A 20,044-nucleotide genomic window follows, 5' to 3' on the forward strand; every position below is an offset into this window, starting at 1 on the left:
CCGCCCCTTCCGGGCTAGAATGACCGCCCCTTCCGGCCGGGATGCCCAATCGTGAGCCCAGAGCTCAGGACCCGCGCCCCCCGCCCCTACAGAGGCCCGAGCGATGACTCTGGCTCCGAGCCTGGCACCCGGGATGCGGAGCGAGCTCGGGTGAGGACCTTGAGTGATGCGCAGGCCTCTGGGTTGGCTAACTGGGTAGATGGTTGCACCTGTGTTCGCGCAATTTTTTGGCTTCGTCTTTGTATTGGAGGCGCATTAAAGCAGGGTCTTGCTGCCTTGCTGACCCCTGGCCGCTTGGCACAGGGAAAGGCACAAAGGTCGTTCAATAGGTATTTACTGCAGTCACTGGAGGTGAGGATGTGTGTTGAGCGCAGGGACAAGGGAGGAGGGAGTGTCCACTTTTGGACATGCTGGCCAGGTGATGACATCCAGGGGAGGCAACGGTAGGTACCTGGGCGGAAGATGAAGCCCAGGAGCCAAAAACGTGGCCCATGGGGCAAGGGGCCTGAGCAAGATGGTCCAAGGTGGGGCAGGTGTGTATGGACAAGGACAGGGGAGGGGGAGCTGGAGCCCAGAGAGGTGAAGAGACAGCAGAGCCTGCCGTCACAGAGGCAGTGTCTGTGGCACCAGGGAGCAGGCCTTTAGAGACTCAGAAGACATCTGGGGAGGGGGATTGTGGGGACAGATGCTGGCTGGGAGGAGTGATGCAGTCAGCAGGTCCAGTGTAATTGGAGGTAACAAGAAAAAAAGATGAATGCCAACTTCACAGGGACCAAGAAACCTCAGGGGATGGCAGGAGGGCTGACACACCTGGGGATGCTGTTTAAAGGTGAAGGTGTCAGTTCCACAGGTCTGATATGGGCCGCAGCATAGAGCACAGAGACACGAAAGAGGGGAGTCGAGGGAGCCAGGCAGCCCTGGGACTGCCCTTAGGGCGGGCCCCTCCATCACAGGGCCCACGCTGAGGGATAACCCTTCCCATTGGGAGGGGTTTGCTGACAGCACCCCCTCCTAACAGGAGCTCCTCTGTGAGGTGGTGGGAGGAGAGAGGGCTTCAGCCAGCAGTGAGGAGACCACAGGGAGACCCCAGCCCACACTCAGGTGGTCTTAAGTTCCCACTGGAGTCGTTTCTTCCCCAAGTGCAGGCCGGGAGAAAACAGGGAACTTCTGAATTTTGGGAAGAGAACAAGGCAGTTCAGACAGGCACATCACTCGACTGCCTCTATCCCCGTCACATTTAATCCTCACAACACCCCTGTGAGGTAGGTACTATTGCCCCATCTTACAGATGAGGAAAACGGAGGCTTGCACATGTTGAGGGGCACACAGTCCACAGGGAGGTCTGCAATCCCAATGCTGGGGTTCCCTTCCTCCACCACACCCAGCCCAATCCTCTTACAGTAGCGAAAAGACAGCTCCCACCTCGGCACACACACAAGCACGCAGAGAAGCCTTGCTGAGTCAGCACCTCCCTGTCCCTGTAATTTTAGTTTAAGAGCATTTGGGGGACACTCCTGGACAAGCGGTTCTCACAAATCCAGAGGAAAGAAAAGCTACCAGCAGGATGAGGGTGTCAGTGGTCAACCCAACCGGGAAGAAAGGTCGAGTTTAGTCTCAGTCGGTTCCTGAGTCTCTGCTGTCAGTATTCTCAGGAGCCCACAGCAGAGCCGCCCTGGCCCAGCTCTGCAGCCTCTTGGTCACCTCAGGTGCTGCGAATGGCAATTTTTTCCTGGTTAACCTCTCTGGGAAAATTCGTTTTGCATAAAGAACGCCAGGATAACGCTGAGGGATACGAATCAAATTTTCTTTTAGTTGAACCTAAACAATGTAGAGAACTTTTAAAAATTTAAAACCTTCTATTTTTAATTTTTCTCTTAGAGAAATGAAGGATGAAAATAAAGAAAGGGAAGAAAACAGCCCAGAAATTCAGTGCAGAGGGATGTTCTTACAGACACCATTAGCGTGGACAGACCATGGCAGGAGGAGGGCAGATTTCCAAGATGAGCTGAGAACGTGGGAGGGAGGGAGCCTGTGACCAAGACATCCAGGCCCAGAGCTCCCACACCGGAAAACTCACCACCCAGGGAGGACAGGAACAAGCAGGTGCCCAGGGCAGGCAGGCGCGGGCGTGGGCACGGGGGGCGGGGTGCGCTCAGAGCAGTTGGCTCTCCTGAACCCAAAGCTGACCCATGTGGGAAGGGGGACAGCTGTGCTAGGACACCTGGGTCCCACATGTTCCTGTCGTGACAGCTGTGGGCTCTCGGCATGCGTGGGGCTCAGGGGGGCTGGAAGATCAGGACATGGGCTGAAGCCTTCCAGAGAAAGCAGGACAGACACAGGGTGGCACAGAGACAAGCTTCACACATGAGGGCATGGCTGCTTCGAGGCTAAACTTTGCCAAGAGAAGGGTGTGAGTTTCTGTTGTGATGGAGACATCCTGAGGGCTGGCAATGGACTGACTGCCCTGGAGAAACACCCTTATGGCCCCTGGTTCTCTTTCTGGCTCCCTGTGTGACCACCACCAGGGGGTCTCTGGGGATCCGTCTCCAGGGCCCCCTCCCTCAGCAAACATTCACTGCAGCAAACGCTCCGACACACTCACAGCTTCAAAAAGCCCAAGTTCATGTCCTCCTCCTCCTCACTGTGGGGGGACAGGTTTTTCCTCTTCCCCTGGTGCTGGGGAACACCGCTCTCCGGGGGGCTTGGGGGGCGGCACTGTAAACATGACTTCCTGGAGGGATGGGGGCAGGACCTCGTGTTCAAGTCGCGGCCCAGGGACAGCGCTGAGGTAGGCTGCGGAGGGGCCCCCGAGCCATCCGGGGAGTTCGTGGGACTCGCGCTGCTGACGGAGGAGTACCCCGAGGTCGTGCCGTCCTTGCCCGGCCCCCGCCTGCTGCAGGGGGGGAGCGCGGGGCCCGGGGCCCGCGGCGTGTGCGTCTGCGTGCCTGGCACCGCGGCGTGCGCGTCCCAGCGCCCCCTGTCCTCTGGGCAGGCCTCCTCGTCGCTGGACTCCTGGCAGCAGTGCTGTTCTGGGTTCAGGCAGACCACAGTGACATCCAGGACACCGCTGGGAGCCGTCACTGGAGGAGGTGTCGGGGGAGAGGTCAGGCCACAGCCCAAGCATTGGGGTGGCCCCTGCCCGGTCGGGACCTGAACCTTGCTGGACAGTCACCTTGCCTCTGGGTGGGAAACTGAGGGTGAAGCGTCTCCTTTAAGCTTGGGGTGATACCCGGTGTGATGCGGGGGCCGGTAGGGACGGACCACACTCTCGCCCGTCTGACAGTGCACTGAATCCCGAGGGGACCCGAAAGTAAGCGACCGGAAAACCAGCAGAAACTGCCTCGAACTGGGCCGCCTGGGAGCACCTCTCACACAGCGAACTGCCCTCCCGGTGCCCTGGGGAGGCCCCGCCGTCGCCGCAGCCCCAGCAGGCCAGGCACAGGGGGGAGCCCGCATCCGCTCCTCCCAGTGGCTGTGTCCCAGGGCCCTGCTCTCTCACGTCTCCCCGAGCCCTTGCGCAGACCGCCCTCCTGCCCGCTGTCCCCGTGGGGAACATGGCCCCGGCGCTCACCGTCGCCCTCCTTCTCGCCCTCACTCTCCTGGTCGCCCTCGTAGCCGGAGCAGTGGTCCAGGCTCCAGTCCAGGAAACTGCCCAGCAGCGCCTCCTCCTGGCTGGACAGCTCGGCGGTGGGCGTGGTGACGAAGCTGCCCCTGTCCTCCTGGAGGCTATTCTCCCGCTTCCTGCGAGAAGTGAGGGCCGGAAGCCTGGTCACAGGGGCCCGGGCTGGGAGGCCAAGGCTGATTCTTGGCCCTGCCCGCCCTGCTCGTGTGCTGTGAGCTCCCGTGGACTTGGTAGGGTTAGCAGAGGGGGGTGATGTGGAAGGGGAGCCTCTCCCAGGCAGGGCACACGGCTGGGACAAGAGATGGGAGAGGCGGGGGCGGGGGCGGGGACGTGCGGAGGCCCCAGATTAGAATGTGGCTGGAGCTCTGGGCAGGATGCCACCTGGGGGAGCAGAGCGGCCAAGACCAGGGCCAGAGCGTGAGGGGCTCAACCTGGGCCCAGGACCTCTTCCCCTCCAAGGTGGCCAGGCTAGAGCGGGGGGCCACGGCCGAGGTCTGGGTGGACCCCCAGCGCCCGCTGGCACGGACCCGCCCTCTCCCCGCTGCCAGCTCCGAGGGGCCCACTCACCGCTTGGTTCTCCTTCCAGAAGGAGAGCTGAGGAAGGCGGGAAGCTCCCCGGTGCTGAGGAAGGACGCGGGCTCTGGGCTCTCCTGCTTCACGCCCAGAGCTGCACACAGCTGCCCGTAGCTCAGCACCTGAGTGGGAGCAGGGTCAGGGAGCGCGAGGCCCCAGGGAAGGCCCGTCCCCACCCAGCGCCCAGGTGCCGCCAGCCCACCTCCTCCTGGCTGATCTCCTCGTAGCGCTTGTCCTCGAATCGCTGCTTCACGGCCGTAAGAGAGACCTGCCTGTAGTCCTTGGGGGCGTCGTTGTGGAAGCTGCAGACAGAGGAACCCGTGAGGGACAGCAGGCGGGGGACACTGCCACTCCGCCCCAGGAGGCCCTTGAGTTTAGCCTCTGCTGACTCAAGCGAGAGTGGACAAGACACATCCAAAAACAGCCCAGGGAGTTCCCATCGTGGCACAGCGGAAATGAAGCTGACTAGCATCCATGAGGACACAGGTTTGATCCCTGGCCTCGCTCAGTGGGTTAAGGATCCAGCATTGCCGTGAGCTGTGGTGTAGGTCACAGATGCGGCTCGGATCTGGTGTTGCTGTGGCTGTGGTGTAGGCAGTGGCTACAGCTCTGATCAGACCCCTAGCCTGGGAACCTCCATATGCTGAGGGTGTAGCCCTAAAAAACAAAAAACAAAACAAAACCAGCCCAGCGATGGGAGTGAAGCCAGCACTGCTTCACTCTGGGACATGAACTTCCCAGCGGCGTCCCCCCAGCAGCCGGGAGGTGGGAAGCTGCCAGTTCCATCAGCACGGATGAGTGAGCACAGCAGCCGGTAGCAGAGTGGACATGGCAACGCGGGTGACAGGCCAGCTGCAAAAGGCCGCATTTTGTCTGAGGCGGGAGGGAAGGGCCAGCGTGTGCTCGGTGGGCTGCTCTCTGCGCCAAAATAACCTCCGGTCCACAGGGCCATGGGGGAGGTAGGTCTGGGCCTTGCACATCAGCGTTAATGACGTGCAACGTGCGGAATGAGTAGAGCAGCCAGGGTTCCTGAACTGCCACCGCGGGACAGGTTGAGAGGCCAGGGAAGGTCTGCACCCGGACGGCCGTCACCTGAGAGCGGCCCCTGTGCTGGGGGGGCGACTCACTTCCCTACTCACCACTTCTGATGGAGGCTTAAGACACAGGGTATGAGGTCTTCACAGGAGAACCCAGTGAGGTCCCGTAACCGCGTGGTCCAGGGCTGTGCTGGGGACGAAAGCATGGGGGGGGTGCTGCCGGAGGCCCGCTTATGCCCCATGGCCCTGCCGGCTGTCACAGGGTTCCCAGGACTTGTATGCAGGACTTCTCCCTCCACCTTCTAGAATTGGAGCACCGTCTCCCGACTGCCCCCATCCCCCAGACCTCTGGCCCAGCCCAGGCTCTGGCCGCAAGGACCGGCTCCTTACTCTGCCCATGCGTCAGCCTCGCCAGGAGCAGGGCAGCTGTGGCCAGGAGGGCCGGGGCGTAGGCAGCCAGGCTGGTGTGCAGCAGGGAGAGCTCGCAGAGGAAGCTGCAAAGGTGCTGGGTTCTCGGTGCCATGGGGACCAGCGTCAGCAGGACATCCTTGTAATCGACCACGGTGGGGACCTGGCCGGAATGGAGGGGCGGACATGGGGCCTCAGCACGCCGAGGGCCCCCACCCACCCAGCGGGGAGGCTGTGCTGCGAAGCACCCCCGGCGTGGCCAGCAGAGCGTCAGGCTGGCCCCGCGCACACCACCCCCACCCCGCCCCGTGCTGCCCCCTGCCCCGCCCCGGGACCCCGACTTGGATGCAGGAGGGAAGCGCAGGCGGCCTCTTACCCGGATCCTCCCCTCCAGGGCCGAGACGACCTCTCCCATCATCCTCACCAAGTCCTCGTACTTGTAGGTGTTGTCCGTGAGCCACACGGCCTCGCGGATGGTCAGGATCTCTCTGCTGATGAACCTGCAGGGTCGAGAAGGGGTCTGAGCGCGGAGCCCACCCCTCCCTGTGGGGCGGTCACTTTGGGCTTGAGCGACTGGGGGGGCCACTGAGGGGACCTCCAAAGGCCGCAGGAACCGCGGGGCTCGCAGGCGTTTCTGTGAAACGCACCCACGAGTGATGTGACCGTCCGTCCTCAGGGACCTGAGGGGTGAGGGCTGGCCCTGCCTTGCGCCGGCTCCTGTGGCGAGAGCATCAGCCGCTTCAAGCCAGAGGGCAGGGGAGCCGGGAGAAGCAGAGCCCGAGGCGGTCTGAAGGTCAGTAGGCAGCACGGGCCCGGCCACCGGGATGTGACTGGCTCAGGCAGGTGGTCACCCTGTTCTCTCCTCTGCAGCAGTGCCAACTGTCAGGGAACACGGCGGCCCAGCGAGGGCGGACCGGGCCAAGCCCTCGGCTGCTGTCACGGGGACTCTGCAGCTCCCACGGTTGCGACTGGCTTAGCCAAGAGAGAGGACAGGAGCCGGAGTATCTGCAGGTGCTGAGGGGGGCGGGCGGGCGCCCTGCACTCGGAGCAGCGGCAGGGGTGCTCTGGGTGTGGATGGATGTGGGGGCACGTTAGCCTCCTAAGAGCCTTTTTAAGCAGTTCTCATCTCACTGCCAGCCCGTCTGGTCCGGTGCCTCGGCCCCTGACTGCAAGGACAGGAGCACGCCGTGTGGATGCAAGGAGGCTGAGGACCCATCTGTTCAGCCCCTCTGGCGATAAGCCCTGGAACCCTGGGTTCCCAGAGCACCGCAGGAGGCACTGGACAGCGTGTGGCAATCTGCTCACTGACCCTGAGCCCGCGTTCCCTCTGCCTGCGGACACACGGCCATCCAGAGGCCACATTTTCCAGTTCCCGTTGTGGCCACATGGCTGAGCTCGCTGCAGAGGTGGTCGTGACAGGTAGCAGGGAGCGAGACAGGAACCGGGGCTCCTTCATGACCTCAAGAAACACAAGGAGTGTCCCAGCGACCCAGGCCTCTGGGTCACTGGGTGAGACACACCCAGCTCCTCAGTTTCTACCACCGTGTGCGGTGAGTCTGCTCCTCACCCCCCGAGCCTCACAGATCACGGTGTGGTCGGGAAAGCCCTGTGCAGGGGAGATGCAGGTGAGGTCTGGTTTAGGAAAACAAGAAAATGCAAAATGCACAGTGGGCCCTGCCATCCACATGGCTTCCAAAGGCAAAACTGAGGGAAGGTATTTAGTTAAAGGAAGGTAGAGTTTTTTGTTTTGGTTTTGGTCTTTTGTCTTTTTAAGGCTGCACCTGCGGCATATGGAGGTTCCCAGGCTAGGGGTCGAATTGGAGCTACGGCCGCCAGCCTACACCACAGCCACAGCCACGCCAGATCTAAGCCACGTCTGCAACCTACACCACAGCTCATGGCAACGCGGGATCCTTAACCCACTAAGCAAAGCCAGGAATCGAACCCAAGTCCTCATGGATGCTAGTTGGGTTTGTTAACCACTGAGCTGCGACAGGAACTCCAAAGGAAGATAGAGTTAGGTCAAACTTAGGATGTCTGGTTTGAAAAGTCCGAGCTGCCACAGGTACAGGCTGTCTCTGGAGGAGGGTGCATCCTGCCCATATGGTTGGAGGGGGCCTATGGGGAGCCGAGAGTGGGGGGACATGAGGCCCACTAAATGCAGGTCTCTGGATAGAGCCGAGAACTTGACCAGCAAGGGCAGCCGGCTGTGAGCCTCCCTCAGGGCTGTGCTGCTCTCAGGGGTCAGAAGCAGGATCCAGCCTGAGCCTGCCCAGGGGGGCTGTGTTCTGGGTCCTGAGATGAGCTGCTGCCCAGACACCCAGGGTCAGCCCTGCGCCCCGTGGGGAGGACCACCCACCGTGGGCAGCCCTTCGTTAACGAGGTGCTGAAAAGCCCAGCCTGTCAATGGGGCGGGGCCAGCACGCTGGGTACCGTCTGCGGGGGCTTCTCACCGGGTACAGATGACCATGCAGGCGATGCCCAGCAGCTGGAGCCGGTACCGGGGCACCAGCCGCCGCCGCAGGTAGCGGTCCACGCACTCCACGGTCAGGTGAAGGCACAGGCTCGAGAAGTCCTTCATAGTGGCCACCTCGACGAGCCAGTCGATCAGAATGTACCTGCGGGAAGCGCACTGGCCCTGAGAGCCCGGGCCTGCACTCGCGCCCGCCACCGCCCAGCCCGCCCGGCCCAGCCGCCCCCAGGGGAGCAGGCCCTTCTGGCGTCCTGGGTTTACCCAGGCACCTGTCCTCAGGGGCTTGTCCCTGGGAGGCAGGGGGGCTGCACACGTGTGCCCCGACTCTCCCACACCAGGGCCCAGGCACTGGAGGAGCCCTGGACGGGGGCAAAGCGGGTCCACTCTAGAGCTGGGGCCAGGTCGCAGGACAGGAGAAGCGTCAGCTGACGTTTGCCGCCCTCCCACAAAGCCCTCTTCTCCCCGAGGAGCAGCTCACCCGGGAGCGTATCACAGCCCCTGCAGTGGAGCAAAGAGCCCGGAAAGCAGCTGAAGCAGGACGCGCTGAGAACAGGTGCTGGAGTTCCCAGTCTCCCAGCAACCCTGCCAGAGGACCCGGGCCCACAGAGACAACAGGCACAGGGTCCCTCCTTGCCAGGGCAAAAAGCTGGCCCAGCAACACAGAGGTCGCATGGCACAGCGCGGGCAATGGCATGGATGCCTGACCACGGCCAACATTTTTTTGAGCAAAGGAGATGGAGAGAAGAGAAGCGAGAGAGGGGGACGGTGACAGCGAGGGATTCTGCACAGACAGGAGGGCCAGGGCGGCGTCAGCCCTAACAAAAGCAGAGGGAAGGAGGAGCACCCGCCGGGGCTGAGCGGGCGAGGGGAGGGCATGGGAGGGGAGGAAGGCGGTGGAAAGAAGGGGAGAGGCGGGAGGAGGGCAGCACCAGGTCAGGCACTGGAGGTTTTCACTGGCCACTGCTGGGGACGGTGGAAGCTGCCCTGCACAGACACACCTGACAACCGCAGCGACCTGACTTCTAAACACAGTGCAACTGAACTGTACCCTTTAAAATGGTTAAACCGGAGTTCCTGTCATGGCTCAGTGGTTAACAAATCCAACTAAGAACCATGAGGTTGCAGGTTCTATCCCTGGCCTTGCTCAGTGGGGTAAGGATCCGGCGTTGCCGTGAGCTGTGGTGTGGGTCACAGACGCGGCTCAGATCTGGCATTGCTGTGGCGTGTAGGCCATCAGCTGTAGCTCCAATGTGACCCCTCACCTGGGAACCTCCATATGCTGCGGGTGTGGCCCTAAAAAAAAAAAAAGCAAAAAAGATGAGGAGGCCATCAGTACAGTTTCTTGCATCCCAGATTCTGCATTTCTACAATGCATCAGTTTTGACTGGGGTTCCAGACACGGGAGGACATGCTGGCACTCATTCTGGACTGAGAGAACACAAAGTGCCATAAGCACGTTCCTTCCAAGAGAAAGGGAACAGCAGGGAGGGCCCAGGGCGGCAGTGCCATCAGTGCAGGTACAGGACCCAAGGGCATTTAACGTGGGAGCAAAGGCCGCCGCGCACCCTGCTGTGTGGAAGAGCTCGAGCCTCTGCAGGGGAGGGAGCGTGCCACGTGCTGGGCACTGCCTGCAGCGGTCCAGCCAGAGCTGCCCGTTAAGAATCGAAAAGGCATTTGACAGCTCTGGCGTCAACGTCAAGACGTATTCACATTTTGTTTTACTCTCCCACATGTTCTGCGGCTGAGTGTTATTCCAAACCTCGGAGGAAAACAGCTGCAGGAAGACGGCGATTGTCGGGGGTCCGGAGGCTGCAGGCACGTGGCAGCTGCCCCCCACCCCTCCCCACCCAGACGCGGATGCTCAGAAAGGAAAGGTGATTTGGGGGCATCGTTTTAGAAAGATATTTAAAGTGGCTTAAAACACTCTGAGGCTTAAAAAGGGAACCGGTGAGAGCAGACCTGTCTGCGGGAGGAAACCGGCATTGCTGGTCTTAGACAACTTGCAGCGCGCCCAAGTCCCAGAGGGGCTGGGGACGCGGGGGCCCGGCCAGAGGCGCCGCTGAACCCACGGACGAGCCCTCCTCCCGCCTGGCTGGGGCGCCGCCTGCCCGGCAGAGGCTCACCTCATGGTGTCGTTGAGTCCCTTCTGCACGGAGAAGACCCTCTGCTTGCTGACGGCGCGGGAGGCCTGGAACAGCTGGCTCACAATCTCGCTGGAGGCTTTCGCCTCAAGTCCCAGCTGGTTTCCATTCGCACAGGCTTTGGCTAAAGAGAGCTGCAGAGGGAGCAGGAAGCAGGGGGCTTCTGAGGGTCCTCTTCCCAAAGGCAAGGATTCCGCCGGGAAACACACTGGCCCACCTGTACCTTCTCAGCCTTCAGGACCCAGGAGGGCTAAGATCTTAAATTCTTTTGGGAAGAATCTGGCACGTGACAGAACACTGAGAATCTGGCACGTGACAGAACAACAGCTGTACGGTGGGCTGTCAGGCCCTTCCTGCCTGGCCCAGCGCCTCGGTCCATGCCAGGCTCCGGCAGCATGTTCTAGAAACGAAGCTTGTTTCTGCTCGCCCCCACCCCACCCCCAACTAGTCCAAGTAGCTGCTCCAGGGGAGGCCCCCTAACACAGTGGCTGAGAACTGGCTGGTGGCTTGAATGACCTGGCTCGAGGAGCCTGCTGGTTTGTCATCTCGAGGGTCACCTCTGTGCAGCTTCATGCACCTTCCGCTCACACGGACAACCCACAGGCGCCACGCGTGCCCAGCGCTTGCTGGGAGGCCTGGGCTGGTCCGCATGCCCACTACCAGGAACCCGCGCATCTCCTCCCTGCTGGCAGAGACCGCTCTTGCGAAGAACGTGTGTGGCCAGAAGTGCTGCTGTCCCCTCAGAAGCAGGGCGTGTATACAATCTGCTCGTGTGGACAGCCCTGGCCCCTTTATCTGTGCGCCCTTTCAACGCGCAGTGAGCTCAAACCTGCCCTGTGTTTTCACTGCTTGTCTTATTTCTTGCTTTTTTTTTTTTTTTCCCCTTTCCTTTCTGACTATGGCCACAGCATGTGGGACTGGACCTGTGCCACAGCGTGATCCGGCCTCTGCAGGGCCAACACCGGATCCTGAACCCTCTGTGCCACAAAAGCACTCCTCTTTCCTGCATATACCCAGGCCCCGTGAACCTCTCTGGGGCTGTGCTAATCTTACTGATTAGCTTCAGCTTGAACCAGAATCACACTGTCTGTTGTAGTTCTGATAAACCTGCTGAGGGCCTTTTTGTCTTTTTTTTTTTCTTTTCTTTTCAGGGCCACCCCTGCAGCATATGGAAGTTCTGGGCTAGGGGTTGAATCCAAGCTGCAGCTGCTGGCCTGTGCCACAGCCACGGCAATGCTGGATCCTTAACCCACTGAGCGAGGCCAGGGATTGAACCCACATCCTCATGGATACTAGTTGGGTTCTTAACCTGCTGAGCCACAAGGGGAAGTTCCCAAGCGCCTTTTAGGACATAAACATGACAGCGTCTGGGATGGTGGGCTGGGCCCTGCCCCTTTGTGATCTTTTTCCCTGGCTTTTGAGGGCAGATGATTCTCAACCACCCAGCTCGTTGCTGGGGTGACAGAAAGAGCTTCCCCATTTGGCTGAGGGGGTTTTCTCTGATTTGTCTCGAGATAATGACTTCTTTCCAGCTACACAGGGAGAACAGCAGGTACAAATCCCTGATGCCCTGGCTTCAACACTGGACCCCCCAGTGCGTAGGCCAGGTAAGAGGCCAGCATTCCACACGGCCACTGCTAGGAGCCTCAAGCTCTGCTGCCAAGATGCTTTACCCACAGGCCACCTTTAGGGAGGGGTGTAAATTGGGACAGCGAGGTAGTCCGCAGCCCCTGGACATGAAGCGGCCGGCTGGCTCAGGTGCACTGGCGGAGGTGGAGACAGCACCCCTGGCTCTCCTCCCTACTCACCCCAGGGCCCCATTCCCTTCGGCTCAGGTCCAGGCCCTGGGCCGCTCTCCCTGCCTCCTGGGTGGGAGCCCGGCACTCTTGCCCCCCCTGGGCCCCTCGGGAGGAAGAATAAGGACAAAGGCCGGCTCTCGGCTCACCTGTGCTTCCCAGCAGCCTTTGGCAGCGAAGTCCCTGAGTTTCCGGAAGTTGTGGAGGCATCGCCCAGGATCCGACATCTGTCAACAGGAGAAAGTCACCATATCTTCATGCAGTCGTATCTCTGCAGAAACTCAGAACCCACTCTTGGGGTTCTCAACTGCTCCCCCTCCCCGCTGCCTCCGGAGGGTCCCCAGCAGGGCCTTCTTCCCAGCCCTTTATCCCCCAGGTGGCGGTGGTTGTCTTTGGGGCAGTGCTGAGAGCGGCCCAATGACCAGCAGCTCCTGGGGCCCCAGGAGGGACCCCCGCACTGACAGAACCCCGTCCAAGGGCTAATCTGGAGGCTGTGCCTCTGGCCAACACCAGTCACCCTCTCCCCAGACCTGGGCCCACTCACATCCATCCTTCTGTCACTTTCCCAGAGGAGGTACGAGCTGGTCAAACACCCCTGATGGGCAGACTCTTCAAACAGGTCCCGGGCCTGGTTCTGTTTCTCTTCATCCTGGAATAAGCACCTCTAAGTGACCCCACATACTGCCCTCACCTGCAGTAAAATGAGTTGCCTGCCCTGGAGTAGCAACAACTTCTCTGAGGATGCTCGACTTGGCGACCCGTGTGCCTGGAGCTCGGCCCTGGGTCCCGCCGCCTAGAGCTGGAGTTCAGCCCTCCTCCCCAGACTGCGACAGGGGCGCTTCTCAAGGCCCCTCCAGCTCCTTGCTTGCTCACCGTCCCCCGCTGCTCTCAGAGCACCTGTCACCAGAAGCCACCACCAGGCCAGGCTGCAGAGGTGGGGTTCCCTAATCACAAGGCTCGCTAAGCTTTCTCAAGGGCTGAGAGGTCCGTGTGAGGGGTGGGGGACCCACCAACAGCAGAGCGTGAAACAAACAGGCCTGGGGTCCTGCACGGCTCAGCCCCACAGGCAGAGCTCAGGCCCACAGCCAGAGCTTGCCTTGGCCCTGAACCCTGGAGGCCCCTTCTGCCGCCTCTCACATGCTCCCTGGTCCTCAGTACTTGCGAGCGGCACAGGAGCACAGGGCCGTCGCGCTCTGCGTGCTCGCCCAGCCAGGACGCCAAACGACACAGGCCCCAGTGGGATGGACGACCAGACTCACCTCGAAGAGGCTCAGGACTCTCCCGAGGCAGTGCAGTATAGACGCCCTGTGAGCCTGAAAGGAGACGGGAGTGTGAGGTCGGCGGAGACAACTTCCAGAGGGCTGCCCTCCGCCTGTGGATCCTTGGGCTCCCCGCCCAGCCCCTCCGCACAGATGGCCGCTCCCTGATCCCAGGCTTTGGCCCACTGCTGCCCGGAGCCCCAGTCCCGCCTTTCCAGCAGTCAGTCCAGCTGCAGACCAGCCCATCACCCAATGCCCCCGACCCTGGCTGGGAGGCCTTCCCCCGCTGCTGTGGTTTCCAGATGCTCCCACATCCGTGCTCGTTTCTGCGCCTCCACGGCCCTCGGTCTCCGACATGACCTGGGCACCAGCCTCTCCCCTCAGGTCTTCTCACCTCCTGGGACCCGGGACCCCGTGCCCCCCGACTCACTTTCTGCAGCTGGCACTCCGCCCTGAGGCTCTCGTGCACCACGGCCTTGCAGCAGCTTCCGGACACCGACCAAGGCGGGCGGATGAAGAGCCAGATGAAGGGCGCGCCACCCGCGTTCAGTCGCTCGGCAAGACTGAAGAAGCGGGAGGCCTTCAGGCCGTTCACTTCCGCTCGGGCCTCATCAGACACAGACACTGCAGACACAACAGAACAGCCCGGATGTCTCGGGAGGAGGGGAGGGTCCAGAGCCTTAAGCCGCTGCCACGCCGCTGGCGTTCTGGGACAGAGGAGCCGGCGCGAGAGCGCCTTGCTTCTCCTGTGCGCTGGGCGTGAAGTGCCCCGGCTGGGCCCCCCAGTGGCCTGGATCCTGGGGTCCGGGAGGGGCCATGGAGGTGCCCCAGCCCCACCCTCCCTCCTGTGGGAGCTGCTGCCCAGCCCTCTGCTCTTTTTGGGGAAATGAGCATATTCCAGAATTCGTGGTGATGGCTGCACAATGCTGTGAACATTCCAGCAACCACTGGCCTGCACCCTCTAGACGGGCGGGGCGGATAGTATGCGGGTCCAGCTGCCGGGGTGGCGGGGGAGCGGCCGAGGACCGCTGCGCTCCTGAGCCTGGAGCAGGACTGCTCATCGCCTCCAGGCACGACCGTCCTGTCAGCCAGCTGCGCGCAGGGCGGTCTCTCAGCGAGACGCCAGGTCTTTGCAGAAGCAGAAAAGTGGCAGCTAACCCCAAGTCTTTATGCATTTTGGGAGCTGGGACAGGACGAGCTGCAGACTTGTTCCTTAGGGTGCGAAGCAAACAGGCAGGACTCGGGCGAGAGGGCTGCACAAGGTTCTTTTAAGGAGTGCCTGCCCCTTGGGGGGTGAAGACCTGGGCACCAGGCTGGCTTCGACCTGCTTGGACTTGCTTCCTGCGTGGGGCCTTGGCCACCAGGGTTACTGACACCCGACCACTGCCCCAAGTTCCACAGAGGAGCTGCGGCCAAGGAGAGAAGCCAGGGTCCAGGCCTGGTGAGCAGAGGGCAGGCAGCCAGGAAAGGCTGGCTTGGCTGGACAGTCCCCATTCTGAGTCTCTGCTCAGAGTCCCTCTTTGTCAATCGAAATGAAGGTTTTGTTAAAATAAACCTAACCCTAACACCACACAAGATCAAAGTTCACCAGGGGGTCCCTGAGCGGGGCACCTCTGGGCACCAGCTGCGGCAGAGAGACCCAGCAGCAACAGCAACTGAAGCGCTGACCCGGCAGGGCTGGTGCTCATTCTAAAACACCCCGCCCGCCCCGCCGGCCCCCGGGACTCACAGCCTTCGTTATAGAGGTAGGCGATGCCCAGCTTCACAGCAGCTTCGAAATTCCCCTTTTCGGCAGCCCTAGACCATGAAGAACATAAGACATTGCGTGATTTTGTTCCGCCACAGCCCCTCAAACGACAATACCTGTTTTCTAGCAGAAAGCTCTGGTGTGGAGGTAAACATCCATGACCCGAGCCTCGCCACCCCCAGAGGCGCCCTGAGAACATGCTTAAGGGAAAGAAGACGGGCACGGGCGGCCACGTGGTGTATGATGACACTCATACGGAAATGCCCAGAACAGGACACTACAGAGACCGAAAGCAGACCAGTGGGTGCCCAGAGCCTGGGGTGTTATAAGGAAAACGGGGAGCGGCTGCTACAGGGCATGGGCTTCATCTGGGGGTAATGAGAGCGTCCTAACATTACTGTTGAGGACAGCACAACTCGGTGACTGTATCAAAGCCGCTGGCTCGTGCCCTTGGGTAAACTGAGTGGCTGGTGGACCACGTCTGAGGCAGCGTCCCGTGGGCCCCAACTCCAGCCGGCGGGGTGGGATCAGCCAGGGAGTATAATGCCAGGGGAGTCAAACCACACGGTTCTGATCAGGAGATGGCTGAGTAACGTCTCCACACGCAGATGACCTGCATCTGAGTCACGTGGGCTGGGTCACAGCCGGAGTGAGCTCTCCGGAAGCGGCCCTGTGACTAAGGAGAGTCAGGCCTGTGCCGGGGGAGAGGATGACCGGTGACTGGGCTGGCAGTCGTGTGACCCGACGGCCGAGGTCCCCAGCCCTCAGCCCCTCCCGGGGGATGGACGGGGCGGGGGCAACACCACGTGGACCATCGGCCTGGGAACGATTCCATTCCTGGGCGGCCCAGAGAGGGCGAAAGCCACCCTGTTCTCGGGGTGCAGGTACCTTTCAAAGAGCCTCAGGTTCCTTGGAGACGGCCACAGCTCCTGGAAACTGGCACACGCCCACACGCTGGCATGGCTGTCCACCAGGTCCTTCAGGTGGGAGTGCACCTGAAGAAGAGCAGAAGTGTGTGTGGGGGGGTGGAGGATTATCGGGGGAGCCTCCCAGAGGCCCCGTTCCTCGAAGGAAGGGTGTAGACAGATACAAGGTCTCCTGTCTCTCCCCACCCTAGCAGTAAAGGCCCCCAGCCTCTGAGTATCAAAGTCATGAACAGTGGCTTTGACTAGAGAGAAGCGCCCAGAAACAAGTTTCTCATTGGCTCTAGAGGTGGGAACAGGGGTCCTGGAAGGAGGACTAAGCACCCAGGCTGAGAAAGGGATGACAGCTCTGCAAGGCCAGATGCCTGCAAGGATCAGGGAACCAAGTGCCAAGGGGAGCAGGTATGGCAGAAACCTGCTGGGAGCGCCTCTGCGTGGGGTCTTGCTCGTGGGAGCACAGCTGATGCCTGGAGGTCACTGGGGGCGCCGCTGACCTCCAGACACACGACAGCAGCCTCAGGTGGGACCTGGAGCCTCTGCCACGGGCCATTGTAGCAAGCGCCAGGCCGGGGGCCCTGAGCCCAGATGAGCATTCTAAGTGCCAAACCTTCCCCCCTGCCATGGGAAATGTAGCGCCCATGGTGAACACAGTGGAGGCAGCTATGGGAGTCAGAGAAGCAGCTCCTTGTTGGTGTCCCCCTACTAATTTGCTGTACGCCTTTGCTTAAGACATTCTAAGTGAGGCTGCAGTTCCAGTACCTGCAAAAGAACTCCCAGAGTCCCTTTCCGTGCTGAATGTTACACAGGATCTGCTTTCAAGACGATACTGTTTTCTTTTTATTTATTTTATTATTATTTTTTTTGTCTTTTTGCCTTTTCTAGGGCCGATTCCCGAGGCATATAGAAGTTCCCAGGCTAGGGGTTTAATTGGAGCTGTAGCCACCGGCCTGCACCACAGCCACTGCAACGTGGGATCCAAGCCTTGTCTGCGACCTACACCACAGCTCACGGCAATGTCGGATCCCTAACCCACTGAGCAAGGCCAGGGATCGGACCCACAACCTCATGGTTCCTTGTTGGATTCGTTAACCACTGTACCAGGACGGGAACTCCTGTTTTCTTTTTAGTACTATTTTATTTATTACAGGAATGCCAGTTTTACTGCCTTAACAGAGTACTTCTCTGTTAAAACAAACCCTGCAATGAGCAGCCTCAGACCCTGTCCTACGTGTTAGCTTTCAGCAATCAGAAACAACCTCGAGCATCTACCACCAATATCAGCACTGTTTCCTCTGCCCTCACGTGCAGCCCAAGTTTTGTTCTGACATTTAAGACACAAAGGCTTCACGGTATAATCAGCAGTGCCAGGGCTCCCACCATTTTCCTCTGACAACTTACAGCTCGCACGGCGAGGATGTCACCGACGGAGAGCCATTTCAGGATGTGAAAGAGCACGTCTTCAGGGAGACTCAAGATGGACAGATTTCGGGGTCTCCTCCTTATTCTTCGCTTTGCAGGATAGCAGAAACACTTGGCACACCTGCAGTGGATCACTTAAGAAAAACAATCCGATGGTCTAAGTGATGTGTTGGATAGGAGTTGTGCTGATGTGAAAAGTGACATCAGAATGTGATTCAACAGTTACTGTCCTCTGCCCCAGGAAAGGAACCAGCCATATTTACCGTCCCAAACAGAGACTAAGAAACCGAGAGCAGCAGTGTTACAGAAGACCACCATCATTCATTCAAACATTCCATAAACCTCTGGTGAGTAGTAACCCGGTAACTGGGCTTTGGGGTAACTTCTGATCCAGAGCCCATAGGACAACCAGGAAGAGGAAAAGGATGACCCGGCATTTCACTCAGGAAAGACCCCACCCCTGCTATCTCTTTGCTTCTATTGCACACATGACAAAGTGCATAATTTTAATAGGATCCGCGGGCCTGAACAGTCTGGTTTCCAAACTAGGAGGGTCTGCCCTGCAGAGAAGCTAAGGGTGGACTTGAAGACCAGGCCAGTCCAGCTCCGCGGATTTCAGAGCTGCCCAGCCAGTCTCAGAGCCTGATGTCCCCGCAGCGGGTCCTTGCAACTTCATCTCCAGCAACTCCCTCACTCTAAGCAGACGACCTAGAAGCTCTCAGGGAGGAGGAGCCCATCACCTACGAGTCCCGTCCGTCCCGTCCCGTCCCGTCCGTCCCGCCGGGAGGCGGCTGCTCGCCCACCTGCACCACTCCCTCCACAGGACTTCCTCCTGCCCGTTCCCCTCGCTCCTAAACTGGGTCTTCAAGCCATCAGCAATTAACGGGCTGCGAACGCCAAACGAAGACGCAGGGCGTCCAACCCCCAGATTTTGCCATTTTTTTTCATTCCCTTGCTCTAGGACAGCCAAGGTAATCACCACTGAAACTTTAGCGGTGATTACAGCCCTCGACAGGTGGCAGGCCCCGCGCGCGGCTTTCACGCGGAGCAGGGCGCCGCTGGGCATTTAAACCGCGCGCCGGGCGGGTGCCGTCTGGACGACGCGCACCCCGGACCGAAGGGCTCGGGCCGGACCTGCTCAGTCTCGAGGCCGCACCGCCGCCGCCCGCGCCCCGCGCCCGGCGCCCCGCGCTCACCCCCTCCGCTCCCCATAGCCGTCGCTGCCGTCGCCTTCGCCGCTGTCGCCGCCGCCGCCGCCGTCGCCGCCCGCGGGCCCAGTGCGCACCGCCCCACGCAGGCGCAAACCCGCCCCGCCGCCCGCCCGAGTTTTCAAACGCGCCCGGCACTCCCATTGGCCGGCCCGGGGGGGTGGTGCGCGCCACAGCTCCGCCAGGCCCCGCCCCTACCCCGCCCCCACGGCCCCAGGCGCCCGCGATTGGCCGTACCAGGACGCGAATTCGAACGCTGACTGTTGATTGGCGGAGTGTGCGCGGCCGCCCCGCCTCCCTGGCCCGGGCTGGGGTCCCCGAGGAGCTCGCTCTCGACCCTGTGAGCCCTGTCTGTTCTGGGATTGGACCTTGCTGCTGACTTGTTGGCAGAGGTCCGAGCGACCCGAGCCCACGGCGCACCGTGGGTTGTCAGTGAAAGTCTGAGCGGACCCGACGCGCCGCAGAGCCCGGGGTCTCGCGGAGGGCGCCGCACGGCGCAGCTGGGACCCGGACCTGGTTTCTGCTTGTGAGAACTCGGGCGACCCCACCCGCAGGCAGCACCTCACGGAGGCTGCTCCTGACCTTTCCGGCCCGCGCCCGAAAGCCGCACACCCTGCTTCCCACCGTTGCTTCAGGCGAAGAGACCCTGTTTCGGTGGCCCAGCCACGGCTGGCGTAGATCGTGATGCAGAAAGTGTAATTCAAAGACCTGGGGCTCGAAATCTTCATTGACTCAAGCCAGCACGTTTGCCTCTTTCTTCCCTTGAAGTGTGGCTCACCCTGGACCCCTCCTCCATCCCAGGGGAGCGCTCACCTTCTCGCTCGGACTAGATACACTGACCCCTGTCAGTCCCCAGTGTCTCCTGGAGTCACCTGGGAGACCTTCCTAAAACAGACGTGCACGCTTACAGTGCCTTGCTGGCTGCCGCAGCCACAGCTGAGCTGTCCGTTCACTCAGGTATTAGGCAGTGTCCACCCACCCAGTCTTTCAGGAACCAGCTCACATCCCACCTCTTTCATGAGACATTCTGACCAGGAAAGAAATGCAGTCTCCTGGGAGCAGTGTTTGAAAGTGGCTCTTCCTAGAAAAGCTGGGGAATCCGGGTCAATGCTCTCATCCCCTCTTCGCCACAGCCCTGTCCCTCCACCCCTTAGGCTCATGGAACCCCTTCAGGGTAGTTGGTCTGTGCTCAGCAGCTGGGCACACACAGAGGAGCCTCCGTGTTGTCAAGGCTCCATGCCAGTCTGGAGCAGGAGATGGAGATGTCTGCCGTGATCACAAGTGAGATATGAGGCCCTGGGAGCTGGGGGTGGAAGGGGCAGGGGCGGTGTAAGACCAGCTGGTAGAGCAGAGCAAACTTGGGGCCTGCTCCCCAGAGGCCAGAGGACAGGAAACTCCACAGGACCCCTGAGGTTTTTAGCTGTCTCTGTTGCCACTG

At 60.7% G+C, this 20,044-nt stretch overlaps 1 protein-coding gene and 2 long non-coding RNA genes across 6 annotated transcripts; 2 read left to right on the top strand and 1 right to left on the bottom strand.

Moving 5' to 3' along the window:
- Positions 1–60: 60 nt before the first annotated feature.
- Positions 61–11,861, top strand: LOC110259944 (uncharacterized). 2 transcript variants are annotated; one of them, XR_014841062.1, is made up of 6 exons: positions 61–150; positions 6,317–6,433; positions 6,511–6,651; positions 6,778–7,190; positions 8,565–9,987; positions 11,787–11,861. It is a non-coding gene; the product is annotated as an uncharacterized LOC110259944 (long non-coding RNA). The 2 variants fall into 2 exon arrangements; XR_014841063.1 differs by lacking the exon at positions 6,317–6,433.
- On the bottom strand, positions 1,218–18,666 carry CCNF (cyclin F). Of its 3 annotated transcripts, none has more exons than XM_013987844.3 (17): positions 18,595–18,666; positions 17,378–17,532; positions 15,945–16,051; positions 15,039–15,106; positions 13,740–13,933; positions 13,310–13,363; positions 12,595–12,699; positions 12,200–12,277; positions 10,237–10,388; positions 8,094–8,258; positions 6,065–6,140; positions 5,623–5,803; positions 5,335–5,422; positions 4,398–4,497; positions 4,190–4,317; positions 3,572–3,741; positions 1,218–3,080 (listed from the first exon to the last, which is right to left on the bottom strand). In XM_013987844.3, exons 1-17 carry the CDS (start codon positions 18,608–18,610, stop codon positions 2,599–2,601), a joined length of 2,319 nt encoding a protein of 772 aa, XP_013843298.1. In that variant the 5' UTR covers positions 18,611–18,666; the 3' UTR covers positions 1,218–2,598. The 3 variants fall into 3 exon arrangements, with proteins under 3 accessions (XP_013843298.1, XP_003124788.3, XP_084874072.1); XM_003124740.7 differs by having other exon boundaries at positions 6,017–6,140; XM_085017946.1 differs by lacking the exons at positions 8,094–8,258; positions 10,237–10,388; positions 12,200–12,277; ... (5 more) ...; positions 17,378–17,532; positions 18,595–18,666 and adding an exon at positions 6,288–6,877 and having other exon boundaries at positions 6,017–6,140.
- Positions 12,213–14,879, top strand: LOC146404596 (uncharacterized). Its single transcript, XR_014841079.1, has 2 exons — positions 12,213–12,984; positions 13,206–14,879. It is a non-coding gene; the product is annotated as an uncharacterized LOC146404596 (long non-coding RNA).
- Positions 18,667–20,044: the final 1,378 nt, after the last annotated feature.

This window comes from Sus scrofa, chromosome 3 (genome assembly GCF_054392235.1).
Source record: "Sus scrofa isolate SSC_HxYL_T2T_F1_AM1 chromosome 3, Sscrofa_HxYL_maternal_Yorkshire_Landrace_v2.0, whole genome shotgun sequence".
Lineage (NCBI taxonomy): Eukaryota > Metazoa > Chordata > Mammalia > Artiodactyla > Suidae > Sus > Sus scrofa.

Bases quoted from the DNA above. Each gene is read 5' to 3' on its own strand.
- CCNF (XM_003124740.7), bottom strand. The intron at 16,052-17,377 runs GTAAGTTGTCAG...GCTCTTCTTCAG, and splicing joins ACATCCTCGCCGTGCGAGCT to GTGCACTCCCACCTGAAGGA. The intron at 13,934-15,038 runs GTGAGTCCCGGG...TTGTGTCTGCAG, and splicing joins CTACCTCTATAACGAAGGCT to TGTCTGTGTCTGATGAGGCC.